Here is a 14,557-nt window from a genome sequence, read left to right as displayed (position 1 = left end):
TCTTAACCAATATTTATTTTTATTTTTGAACATGATAATAATTAAAAATATTATTTTTTTTTATTTTTCTTAATTATTAGAAAAAAAAATCATATAATTTTTATTTTTATTTTCACATATTAACAGAAAAATGTTTTTAAACATTAGTATTCATATTCATATTCATTCATATTAATATAAAATATAATAAAATATAACTTCAATTGAGAATTATCGCATAGTTACATATTTTTAAATATAAATAGAAAAAAAATTACATCTTACAAGAAATTTAAACTTAACTCTACTACCAAAATCTACAAAATTCAATATATAAAATTGCACACAAAAAATTTATTAAATATATTACATCCAACTAAACTTACTCATTAAATACTCATTACATTAGATACTACATTGATATAAACAGAATTAAATGCCTCACAATTACATATAAACATCATATAAATGCTACATAATGATTTTAAAAATACACACGGTTTACAATATCCACAATTTCATCACAGATGCTACATAAAAACTAAATCTAATTCAAATCAGCTCCAGGATAAACAGAAAAGAAATAGTGTGCAATTATTATTTAATACAGTTTGATTATAATTTGATAATAAAACTCTAAATATAAACTATAACGATAAAATTATCTGACAAAAAAAAAAAAAGGATTGATTGCAGAGTTCAAAGACAGATCAGCTGAATTGAACAATTGGACAATGATAAATAATTTCCGGTGTAAAAAAATAATTAATCTAAGCAAGTGGAGGTAGATAACGTGGTCCAGGTCGTGAAGAATAGATTGGTCTTGGAGCTGGAGCTGGAGCTGGAGCTGGAGCTGGAGCTGGATAACTAGGATAACTAGGTGGTGGAGCCGAAGCAGGATAAGTAGGTCTAACCATTGGAGAATAATCATATGCAGGAGTCGTAGGCGTTGGATAAGTGGGTGTAGGAGTTGGTGCAGGGTAACTAGGCGAGGGTGCTGGGGGATAGTTATAACCAACAGTGGGAGGAGGAGCCGGAGCGGGATAACTAGGTGCAGGAGCCGGAACGGGATAACTAGATGCAGGAGCCGGAACGGGATAACTAGGTGCAGGAGCTGGAGCGGGATAACTAGGTGCAGGAGCCGGAGCGGGATAACTAGGTGCAGGGGTTGGATAACTGTAACCAACAGTAGGACTCGGTGTTGAATAGCCGTATGAATTTGCATATGCCGTATAAGATGGTGCAGATGTTGTTACAGGATTATATCCATCTGGTCCAACTATGATCACCGCATTGGTGGACGATATCGCCGATGCCATGCTTGATGCGTAAGAAGCGGCAGCTTGAGAAACTTGGATTTCCTGATCGTATGGTGGTAGATAAGTTGGCGCTGGTGTAGAAACTCGTATCGGTGGAGATGAAGTTGTCGGAGGCACGTAAAGTGGTATGGGAGGGGGAGGAGGAGGCGGAGGTGGAGGAGGCGGAGGGGGTGGAGGCGGTGGAGGCGGAGGAGGCGGCGGAGGAGGAGGAGGTGGAGTTGGTGGCGGTGGCGGAGGAGGCGGAATAGGTGGAGGTGATGGTGGTGGCCGAGGTGGCGGGGGTGGTAGTGGTGGTGATGGTGGTGGAATTGGTGGTGGTGGTACTGGTGGTGGTGCTGGTGGTGGTAGTGGGGGTGATGGTAATGGTGGTAAATAAGGTTTTGGAGGTGGCGGAGGCGGTGGAGGCGGTGGTGGTGGTGGTGGTGGTGGTGGTGGTGGTGGTGGTGGCGGTGGTGGAGGTGGTGGTGGTGGTGGGGGTGGTGGTGTTGGTGGAGACGTTGGAGGCGGTGGTGGCGGTGGTGGTAAATAAGTACGTCTTGCAGGAGGCGGTGATGGTGGTGGAGGTGGTGGAGGTGGTGGTGGTGGTGGTGGCGCTGGTGGTTGTGGTGGTGGTGCTGGTGGTACTGGTGGTGTGTAAGGAGGTAGAGGGGGTTGTCGACGGGGTGGAGATGGTAGTGAAGGTCGAGGAGGGGGTACAGGATAAGAATAACTTGGCGGTACAGGAACTGGTGCAGGATAACTTGGTAGTGCCGGTGGACTAGGACTTGGTAAGGTAAATGGTATTCTTGGTATGTTGTAAGTATATCCGGCTTGCCGGACTGTCCTCAGATTTTGCCCGGCGGTATAGTCGATTAACAGCAATATCTTCAACTGTATGCATGGCACAATTATTGATTATGATAATTAACGGGGGAAAAAAAAAAAAAGAAATTCATTACGTTGAAACATATACATATTAAAATGTTACGTACCCATTTTAATGCCCGCATAATCAACTCGCGTATAGCAAGGCTACAAAAGTGTCAACGTCTTTTATACGAATATCTCCCATCACCGTTTTGTAAAAACCGCACAATTTCGTGAGATTTCACAAAGTAGATTTACGAGCTCAGCTATTAAATTATTCTTCTTGTCCTAGTTGCACCGAGGACTATTAGATCCGCGGTGATTATACTTCTCGGATAGGGTGTTTTTGTCATGTTGCTCATTTTTTCATACTGGAGGACTTCTTTGTGTAACAACAATGAAGAGAGAAATATTCTTTGTTTCATTTCAATGCGCATAATTTAAATACGTAATACGTAAGGATGCTTGCTTTTCTAATATGTTGCTATGTCGACATCGTCACGAGATTGGAGAATGTAATGTTATTTTAGACAGTTAATATATATATATATTTTTTTTAAGAAATTTTAAATTACAAGATCTCTTTGAATATATTTTCATATACAATTAATTTTTAATTCAAGATTGTCAACTTTTTATTAAATGATTAAAAATTGTTGAATGAAATTATTAAATAAAAGTTTCATAAAGAATTATAATTGCTAAGAATATGTGAATATTGTTACAACTTATGAACTGCTGCAATATTCTCAATTTAATGCAAATTCACGTAATTGAATATAATTTAAAAGAAAATGAATGTGAAAAATTTCTATAATTTAATTAATAATATTTATTTGTTTAATACATCTCTGACTTGCTATATAATAATATACGTATATAAGATACGAATTTGATATGTAAAAATTTAAATATAAATTATATAAAATAAATAAGATACATACAGAATATAAAATAATTCAAAAATATATGCAAAATATGTAAAATATATGTATAACATATAAAAACATAAAAATATATGTAAAATGTATAGCATATAAAAATACGAAACGTACATTTCCTATAAATTATAAGGAAAATAAGAAATTAAGCCTGGAAGGTATCGGTGGCGCCATCTCGCGGATGGACGCTGGAAGCTTCGACTTGTTAATAGGAATACATAACATACGTGGAGGTATTCGTGACGTCACAGATAGCAAAGGATAGCTATACCGTGCGAGAAGGACAGAGAACACGTGCCACTTTTATTGGTTATACGGCTCCTGATACTACGACGCAATATTGAAAATTCATTAATTATTCATTTTTTACGCAAAATTTCCGTACTTTTAAGCTTGCATCTTATAAATGTAACCTCAAACAACTTTCTCATATAAATTTTAACAAGATTTTCTCCTTAATTAATTATTTATTAATAAATAATGCATCATATCGGAACGACGCAACCGACGCACGATATATTTTTCATTAATTTCTCATTATTACGCAATTAATTTATAAACATTTATGCATGCTTTTGAAAGGTTACTCCCTCCCCTACTTTCACATATAATTTATGTTCATAATTTTATTGTTGTTTCCATAAAAAAATTAATTGTTTATAACTCCTGCCCGAAGTGGAAATTCTCAACTCGGATACTCCGTAAGATAATTGTTAATAAACAATTAATTAACAAGAATTTTGCATTGAAACTTATAAAAGAATCTTGTTTGAAGTTATAGCTACAAGATGTGATCTTAAAAGTGCACAAATTTTTCGTAAAAAACGAGTAATTAATTAATTTTCAATATGAAGGATCAATATGATATCAATAAAAAAGGAGGTTATATCGAAAAATAATTAATTATTAATTTTCTACGCAAAATTTCTATACTTTTAAGCTTGCATCTTGTAACTGTAATCTCAAACAAGTTTCTAATGTAAATTTTAACATGATTTTCTTCTTAATTAATTATTTATTAATAATTAATGCATCATATCGGAAGGACGTAACCGACGCACAATTATTTTTCATTAATTTCTCATTATTATGCAATTAATTTGTAAACATTTATGCATGCTTTTGAAAGGTTACTCCCTCCCCTACTTTCACATATAATTTATGTTCACAATTTTATTGTTGTTTCCATAAAAAAATTAATTGTTTATAACTCCTGCCCGGAGTGGAAATTCTCGACTTGGATACTCCATAAGTTAATTGTTAATAAACAATTAATTAACAAGAATTTCGTATTGAAACTTATAAAAGAATCTTGTTTGAAGTTATAGCTACAAGATGTGATCTTAAAAGTGCACAAATTTTTCGTAAAAAATAAGTAATTAATTAATTTTCAATATGAAGGTATCAATAAAAAAGGACATTATATCGAAAAATAATTAATTATTAATTTTCTACGCAAAATTTCTGTACTTTTAAGCTTGCATCTTGTAACTGTAACTTCAAACAAGTTTCTCACGTAAATTTTTACATGATTTTCTCCTTAATTAATTATTTATTAATAATTAATGCATCATATCGGAACGATATAACCGACGCACGATTATTTTTCATTAATTTCTCATTATTATGCAATTAATTTGTAAACATTTATGCATGCTTTTGAAACGTTACTTCCTCCCCTACTTTCACATATAATTTATATTCACAATTTTATTGTTGTTTCCATAAAAAAATTAATTGTTTATAATCGCGCTCGGAATGGAAATTCTCTACTCGGATACTCTATAAGATAATCATTAATAAATAATTAATTAACAAGAATTTCGTATTGAAATTTATAAAAGAATCTTGTTTGAAGTTATAGCTACAAGATGTGATCTTAAAAGTGCACAAATTTTTCGTAAAAAACTAGTAATTAATTAATTTTCAATATGAAGGTATTAATAAAGAAGAATGTTAAATTGAAAATTAATTAATTATTAATTTTCTATGATAAATTTCTATACTTTTAGATTCACATCTTAAAGGTATAACTTTAAACAAGATTCTTTTATAAATTTCAATGCAAAATTCTTGTTAATTAATTGTTTATTAACAATTATGTTATGGAGTATCCGAGTCGAGAATTTCCACTCCGTGCATGAGTTATAAACAATTAATTTTTTTATGGAAACAACAATAAAATTGTGAATATAAATTATATGTGAAAGTAGGGGAGGGAGTAACCTTTCAAAAGCATGCATAAATGTTTATAAATTAATTGCGTAATAATGAGAAATTAATGAAAAATATATCGTGCGTCGGTTGCGTCGTTCCGATATGATGCATTATTTATTAATAAATAATTAATTAAGGAGAAAATCTTGTTAAAATTTATATGAGAAAGTTTCTTGAGGTTACATTTATAAGATGCAAGCTTAAAAGTACGGAAATTTTGCGTAAAAAATGAATAATTAATGAATTTTCAATATTGCGTCGTAGTATCAGGAGCCGTATAACCAATAAAAGTGGCACGTGTTCTCTATCCTTCTCGCACGGTATAGCTATCCTTTGCTACCTGTGACGTCACGAATACCTCCACGTATGTTATGTATTCCTATTAACAAGTCGAAGCTTCCAGCGTCCATCCGCGAGATGGCGCCACCGATACCTTTTTAGCTTAATTTCTTTTTTCTTCTAATTTATAGGAAATACACGCTTCGTATTTTTATATATTATACATTTTACATATATTTTTATGTTTTTATATGTTATAAATATATTTTACATATTTTACATATATTTTTGAATTATTTTATATTCTATATGTAGCTTATATATTTTATACAATTTGTATTTAAATTTTTACATGTTAAATTCGTATCTTATATACGTATATTATTATATAGCAAATTAGATATCTATGAAACAAATAAATATTAATAATTAAATTATTAATTGTGTATATAAATAAATATTATTAATTAAATTAAGAAAATTTTCTCATTCATTTTCTTTTAAATTCAAATTTATATATATTTAATTTTATATTAGATAAATATAATCGAAGAAAGAAAGTTATATGAAATTTTTTTTTAAATTTTAGGACCAGAGATTTTTCTCCAATCTTTACGATTTTCTAGTGAAAAAACTATAATTTAAAATGTTATTATACGATGTATCTTTCCAATATTTTTAAAAATAAAAATTTCTTACATATTTATATATCATTTATATACCTTTAAAAAAAATTCAATTATAACACAAGATGAGATATCTTATTTTAACCATTTTTAACTCATCCCCAAATATTATTTCGTGTAGAAGTTTCTTCAACAAAGTTTCTTTTTCTCTCATTTTTCCTTTTCCTTTCTGGAGTACAGTATGTTTTCACTACCCTCTTCACTCCATTTCTAAACTTTCTAAAAATCCTCTTCCTCTCTCTCTCAATAGAAAAGTGTGTTCTTCCTAAATAACCCTCGCTAAACCTTGCCTATCACAAGTTCATCAATCAAAATGAAGAGTTGTTTATAACGTCTTCAATTTTCCGTTCCGGCCCTACGAAACCACCCAAGACGGGGAGGATGGTTGACCGACGAAAGAAATGGTCCTCGAGGGTTAACCAAAAAAAAAAAAAAAAAAAAAAAAAAGGAAAGAAGGGAGAAAAAATAAACACGGAACAGTTAGAGGATGAAAGAAGAACGAATGTGAAACAAATAAGCTACTTTCACCGTAGTATACAGGCAATTTATTTCATAGCATCGAGCTTTGCTAAAGTGGATGCACCGTAATTACTGGCACGAGAGAATCTAGAAGACATCTAATTCCCGAGACTGAAGAATCACGCGATTGTTATCCCTCGCATAAACGAAGTTTCCATGAACCAGATGGCCAGGAAGAGGGCTATCCTTCTCTTTTATTTCCTTTGAAAACTACACCGTCGCAATTACATCGGGAAGAACGAGGGAACGAAGAGAGGATAATAAGAAGGATTCTATAACGATCTTCTTGCGTTTCTTACGATTTTAAATGGTAAGAAGAATAGGGGTTTAAGAGTTAAAGGTGTCGCGTTCGATTACGTGTCAATGATGCTTATTTTTATTTTTCTAACGATTTATAATTTTTTTTTTTTTTCAAGATTACGAATATTTCGTAATGTAAAGTAATCTTATTTCCTGTGATGACCAAATTGGGATAATTAGGATCGGTGTTCCCTTGGTGTTTCCTTCGATTTGTTGACGATTAAACGGTGGAAGTGAAAGCAAGGAAGATATATAATGGCAGGTTGGTTGGCAGAGTTGATGGTGTAAAATTAGACGGCGGTTTATCTGCGGCTTTTGATCGGAGATGGTAATTTGTTAATTACATCTATTGTATGCATGAAATTCTTTTTTATATTTCTTTTATGCAATTCGAGAGATAATATTCGTTTCGAAATTTATTAAATCAGCGTTTCGTTCGTCCGATGTATATAAAAAATTATGTAAAAAAAGAAAAAGTAAATTATTCGAGAGGAAAAATAATTAAAAGTTCCATTAAGGAAAATCGTTGTGCGAAAGGAAAAAAAGGAAAGTATTTTCACGAAAATTTCATTTTAAAAAATATCCTATCTTTAAGGAAAAATAAGATGATTGGATATCAAATTATTCATGATATTTTTATAATATTAAAAAATTTTAAAATAGAACGTCGAGTTATGTTCAAAACTAAAATATAATAACGACACTAATTTATTTATTATTTTTAATCATTCTTAAATTAATTAGCATCTTTTAAATATCCATTACGTGAAAGTGACACAAATTTCTATTTCACGAATCTCGTAAAACTCCATTAAACTCGAAGATACAAGAAGAAACGAATATTATAGTCGAATCTGAATGTTTCTATTTAAAATACAGTAGGAAAATTCTTATTCCTGATCCTAAAAGTTTGCGAAGATGCAAGACATGTTTCAGACACGCATTTACACGCAGTTAAACGATGTTTATGGATAAATCGGATTGAATGTTTAAAACCATATTTGCTCTTTGTTTCTTTAAGTTATATTAGAACAAATTCGAAGACACGAATATCAAAAATAAATTCCATGCTCATCTAAGATAAATAACGATTTACAAAATTACGATACAAAAATTAATAATAAAAATTATTTTACACGACGTGAAACGTGTTAATGTTAACCGACAATTAGTCTAAATATCAAGGATACTTCTGGATGAAAGATAAGGATGAAAAACATAAATACAGTTGGAGACTTTTTTCTTCAACTATAATCAAAGTTATCATTCACGCTCGATATTACGTTCTTCTGATAGCAAATACGAAATATTCTAAACGACGGAGGTATGATCGTAACGAAGAGGGGAAGAGGGGAACAATTCCAGAGTAATTGTGAATTTCTAGGAACGAAGAAATCCTGCAACAATTATCCACTATCGTTTCAACGTTCATTCTTGGTAGCAACCGGTTGCATGCCAGATGTTAGATACCATTTGATGCCAAGAGAATCTTCAGAACATTTGAAAAGAACGACCGTGCAATAAATAAGTAATGAAATCTTGATAAAGGGGTAAATAATTGGAAAGGAAATGTTTAATTTTTACCTAGAGTCAAGAGAAGGGATCTTAGCCTTATCCATCGTGATAGAAATAATCGAGGCCGCTATTTTTCCAAGTTACAAATTACAAATGGACAATACGTTTCCCTTAATGAAAAGAAATTCTGCAAGAACAATCTCTTTCTCCGATCAACCGTAAAATTGGAAGGAATTACTCCTCGTCATTCTTCAAATAAAACATCCACGAGTCGAATCGTCCTTCCACAATTCTCCAACATCCTCCAAATTCACCCTCACCACAGCAAAGAAGAAGAATAATTCTCAAACTTTCATTTAAATCCGTCGATTTAAGTCTACCTGGTCAACCGCAGGCCAATTAACGATTTCCATAAGAGACAAAACAATCCTTTCCTCCTAAAAAGAACGAAATCAAACCTGTCCTTATAACACCTATCTACTTACTCCACACACAGATTTTCCTGCAAAGGAAAATCTTCCAACGAAGGAGGAACGAGCCTCGAATCCTTCCCTCTCTCTCCTATCAACTTTTCATTAAAGTAAATGACTCTGAGAGAGAGATGGCTTGAGTTGGCCCGCGATTAAGCTGATTCCTCGTGATTACACGTTTGCCCGTCCAACGTTGGACAGGTCGATGTGTCACCGCGTTCTTCTCTCGGGAAAACCGGGGGAGAAGGTTTCTGTTCGAAGGCAGAAAGAGAGAGAGAGAAAAAGGAAAAGCAGAGAGAAGAGAGAGGGAACGTCCAGTTTTTGTCGAGATGTTTAGCTACCTTAGAGAGAACGTGCAACGTTCTCGTCGCAAGGGAAGAGGGAACGATTCTTGGAGGATGAAGAGAGGAAGGGATCACGGTGGCAATTTATTTATTGAACCGTCTCGTGATCTTTCTGGACCAGGTTGAACCGATCCACCTGTAATCCTGATTAATTCGACAGCCGGATATCGTACAACGTTTCCCAGGATATCGTGATTATACACGACGTTTTCGAGTCGTCTTGTTTCGGTGTTCTGGTATCGGAGGAGATGCAAGGGAGGGAGGGGTAATTGGGTGTTTGATGGATTGGGTGAAGTGATTGGTGGTTTCGAGTTGATTTCGAGGTGGCGATATTGCTTTCCGATTTTTCGATTCGAGTTCGAGTAAAATCGAATAAACTTTCCTCTCCAGTTTTCGATATAATATTTTGTTTGATCAAAAAGCAATGATTTGTTTGTTTTTTTTTTTTAATGTGGTGCAATAATAGAATGTAATATATCATAAGAGTAAATTGATTGATGATACATCTAATAATTCATCACTTTCATCCCTTTATTTTCATTTAGATTATTAAATTAAGGATGAATTAAATATGCAGGGTGTGTAACACTGTTATAACATGGACAATGGCATCATGGAAGTATCAAACAGTTGTCACATGTGGCTGAATTCCACCCACTGCATAACAGAATGACATCAGAGAACCACATGAGCCACATCTGAACCACTTCTTCTTTTTTTTTTTATCTTGGTTATCTTTATCTTGGCCAAATTCTCTCACAGACACTGTACAATCAGTGAGGAAGCGTGTTGCAAGCGTTTCTTCCCCGAAATCTGGAGCAAGATATACGATCACGGATGATAAGATAATCAAAAAAAAAAAAAAAAAAATGTTCCTCTTAAACAAATTTTTATCGTTGAATTTTCCATGCTCTGTATTCAGTGAACGGATAAGAAAGGATTAAAAAAAAAAAGATTAAAGATCAATATTTTCTTTAAATTAACATCTTCCACCCTACTATAATAATTGAGTTATTAAAGGGATTACAAGGAGAAAATATAAATCGACATCCAATTATACGTAAATCGTTATACCGGGAACAAGTTTTCTGATACAATCCGGATAAAGAATTTAAATCATTAATAAAACGATCATTCCCTTCTCTTATATATTTTAAATATACAATCAACACCTGATCTAAGTTAATTAAACCCACGAGACGAAAAACACGATAATGATTCACTCTCCTCTTCATCTAACCCTAATTCCACGTGCAATTGGAATCTCTCTCTCTCTCGAGAATCAACATCCCTTTCTATCAATGATGCCCACTTATCTGTTAACCTGTCTCCTTTTATCAACTCGACGCAATTAATCAACAATAATTCACGATTATTAATCGACAATAAATATTCCGTTCGTTAGCAATTCAAACCGATTCCGATCCGGAATGAATAATGTATAAAGAAAGTATCACATCGTTCACTGAGAATCGTTTAAGAAAAGAAAAGAAAAGAAAAAGAAAAACACCGGCGGCGTATCCGATTAATTAGAAATTGTCGGTACTTCGTTCGATGTTGCGGAAAGATAGCCACGTAGGTGGCATAATTTTCTGATCCCTTTCAACCTAGGTGGAAAAAAAAAAAAAAAGAAAATTGTATCTCCGCGGCCTCATCATCTCGGCCTGAGTAATTTAGATTAATTACTCGCGATAATGGAATTTGAATTTTTGCACAAATTCGATTTTATTCGACACGTAGACGATTTATAACATTTTGCAATCTGATTCAAACGGATCAGTTCTCAGATCCGTTCCTGTTTAAACAACCGTTTGAAAACTGCACATCGAAGAAATATAATAAGATTTATAACGTTCTTCGTTTCTATCGAACGTTGAATCAACTTTTTGAAGTAATAAGAAGATCGAGATTTTTTATTGAAGAGAAATAAAATTAATTAAACATCTGGAAAAATATTATCTTCCACAATTGTTTATCTTTCTCAAAACAAATCTGAATAGACGTCGCTACGGTAAATTACTCGATTGAAGCGTTTACTCGAGCCAGGAGTTCGATCCGGCATTGATTAATCAAAAAACCGGATAATTGAGAAGATAATTGAGTCTCGTGATTTTGTTGCATGCCGATGAAATTATTTTAATGGCGATTCCCTTCTCTCTCTCTCTCTCTCTCTCTTTTTTCTCTTCCTTTTTTCTTTTTTTTTCTTTTTTTTTCCCTCTTTTCCTTTCGAATCTTGATAAGTGGTTCAATGTTGCACTGAAATATTTAGTAGCCGTACCGAGGATACCGAATTGATTTAATTTGAATAGCGATTGGTATCGTGAGGGAATAATTTGAAAAAAGGAGCAACGAGAGGGTTTTTACAAGCACAAGGTTGAGATATAAATAATTATATCGTGAATAACGATGCGACAGTTATGCTCGCTTATTATTTTGATTTTCGGCCACCTACGGTGTTTTAATGAACCGGCAATAGCGTAATTACGTTCCCCCGGAGCGTTATAATTATTATCCACGAATTTTGCGTGACCCCATTTTTTTCCATCATTTCTACTTTTATATACGAGATTAATAGATCCTTGAGATCCCACAGCAATCCTCGTTTGTTTCGAGAAAATTCGAGAAAAACAAAAATATACATTTGTGATGATGTAATAGAAAAGAGAAATATGGATAAAATGGATAAAACAAAGCACATCTACGTATATATATATTTACAAAACGTTTCATTCAGAAATATCTTTGTTGCAATAATAAAAGAATTTTCGTCAATCTGTGACAACGAAAGAGAACGGTACAATGGAACCTTGAAGATAGCATGTGTTAAGGAAAATAAAACCTAGCGTATCCGACGAAATATTCGCTCGAAGAAGAAACACGAGCACGGTATGCATAAAACGTTGAACCGTGTAATTTCAATAAACGGGTAATGGAAAGCCTGAATCTAATTAGCCACGAGGCAGGTCTCTCAGCCGCGGTATGGACTCATAAATAAATAATGTAGCATAATGTTAGTTATTAAAATTGATACGCGTTACAATGTAAGACGCGATGCCAATGTGTGATAGTGGCGGTAAAACTGGAAAACGAGCAAATAGGGGTCGCGATCGGACAGAGGGAAGAAAAAAAAAAGAAGAAGAAGAAGAAGAGAGAAAGGAGGGAGAGAGAGAGAGAGAAAAGGCAAACTATCGAGCATTTTGCTGGTATATTAAGCTATAAATTATCGTAAAAATTTTATGAACAAGGATTCTCAAGTACGATGATCATTCGAAGAGGGACGCGTGGGTCGTGTGCCCGTAATACGTGCCCGTTGCATCGTGTAATTTTTACACAAGCGTAAAGGATGCTTTTATCGGCCGTTCCCGGACAATGTAATAAATCAACGCCTCCCTGAGACCGCCGAGTTCCGGAAAATTCGCCACACTCCGCCCGTACTTTGGATCTCTAATCAAAACAGCGTCTCTTTAAAAGTATTTTATTGAAACGATGCTCCAAGGCTTCTCGATAACAAGGGTTGCGATTTTGAATTTTTCCCTCAAGGTGAAAAAGAAAATTTGACGATCTATTTAAAAAGGCGTGTATTTCATTATAATAATATCTTTTTTTATTTTATAAAAATATAGTGAGATATAATTATATTTCGAAGAAGAGTGTAAAGTACTTTACGTGAAATTAATTGCATGATGTCTGAAGAATCTATGGCGATGTAATTATGGTGAGAGAATAATTTGATCGGAGAAATGATCCCAAGATTTTTTGGAACATCGTTATGATTGGTAAATGGATCAGAATCGATGGGTCGGGGAGGGGAAAAGAAATTTTTCTTTTCGTGTGAAAGGAGCGAATAACACGATGATAAGCGGCAAACGGCTGGTGCATATTTAAGAAAGCATCGTTCGTGACGAGCCACGAGCGTTGTCGGACAGCATGTTGAATCAAGATGAGAGACAAAGCTAATTTAATAGACATTCCGATCGATGCTTGTGCTTTATTGCTTCCTGTGAGGTGCACCGGGGATACGTTGCATTTTGATGAATATTAATGACGATCGGAACCGTCCGAGATGTGTAAAAATAGATCGAATCTTCGAAGATTTATATCCTCGATACTCGCATTGGTCGTTACGGTGAACTTCATAATTTCAATCGATATGATTTATAACCCTCGATTAATTTCACAGTGTCGATATACAGTGTATATACTTTGAGCGTTAATGAGGGATTTTTTTCTCTTTTCTTTTTTTTTTGCTGCGTTGGATTTTTAAACAACCGATGTGAAAATTGGATAACATGTATATATTGGAAAAAATATTTTATTGAGATAATTGTTATTTAATTGCAACAAAGTTCTTTATAGATTTTCGTTCTTTTGATTATTTCTCTTTCGATAATTCAATTATAATTATGTACAATTGAAAATACGTTTTATTATATATAAAGGAAAAGATAAAATTATAGAGATAACAAATGATTAGAATATTAGAAAGATTTTGGATTGATGAATTGAATAAACTATAGAAGAAGAAAAACTTTTGCTTATATGCTTTCATATATGGTTATCGATGATAAAATTTTTATGACAGAATAACTTGAATGTTATTTTAATTTTATTAAATATGCGTGTCCAATATACGTACCCGTGAAAAGATTTTATAAACAGATTGTACACAAATTTATTTCATCTTACCTTATCTCTTTTACTTGAATGTTCAACTTCAGAACTTGTGCGATTTGAAGTGCTCGAGAAACTACGTCACGTCCCAAGAAGTTGTTGCGAGATGCAGGATTCTAAGTGCAATATTTCTGGATATACGCCAGAAGCCTACAACAGTTTGAAAGCCTAACCAAGATCCCTTTTTGACATCCCGATAAACAACTATACACACTCTTTTTAAGAGGAAAACCTTCTCCAACTCGAGTTTTTCGAACGAATTGCAATAACTGGAATTTTTACTTTACGAGGAAATCAATATTTCAAGGAAAATATTTCAAAATTTATTCAGCATTTATTTATCCTGATTTAATCAACACCATAAATTCTAAATTTTCTCACAAATTTCTGTCAAACCATCTCGAAAACTATTCTTCATCCCCTGAAATTGTCATACCCGACAAATAATAAATACCGAAGAGAAAAAAAAAC

At 33.3% G+C, this 14,557-nt stretch overlaps 1 protein-coding gene across 1 annotated transcript; it reads right to left on the bottom strand.

Annotated features, from left to right (window-relative positions):
- Positions 1-659: 659 nt before the first annotated feature.
- Positions 660-2,287, bottom strand: LOC102654245 (leucine-rich repeat extensin-like protein 3). The gene is made up of 3 exons (XM_026439153.1): positions 2,270-2,287; positions 1,832-2,168; positions 660-1,633 (listed from the first exon to the last, which is right to left on the bottom strand). The coding sequence occupies exons 1-3, from the start codon at positions 2,285-2,287 to the stop codon at positions 750-752; spliced, it is 1,239 nt and encodes a 412-aa protein (XP_026294938.1). The 3' UTR covers positions 660-749.
- Positions 2,288-14,557: the final 12,270 nt, after the last annotated feature.

This window comes from Apis mellifera, linkage group LG2, assembly GCF_003254395.2.
Source record: "Apis mellifera strain DH4 linkage group LG2, Amel_HAv3.1, whole genome shotgun sequence".
Lineage (NCBI taxonomy): Eukaryota > Metazoa > Arthropoda > Insecta > Hymenoptera > Apidae > Apis > Apis mellifera.
The sequence above is the reverse complement of the archived record's forward strand: the minus strand, read 5'-3'. Positions and strand labels throughout refer to the sequence as shown.

Coding starts and splice junctions, on each gene's coding strand:
- LOC102654245 (XM_026439153.1), bottom strand. Junction 1,634..1,831: donor ATCACCGCCTCCTGCAAGAC/GTACTTATTTAC, acceptor TACCACCACCAG/CACCACCACCAGTACCACCA.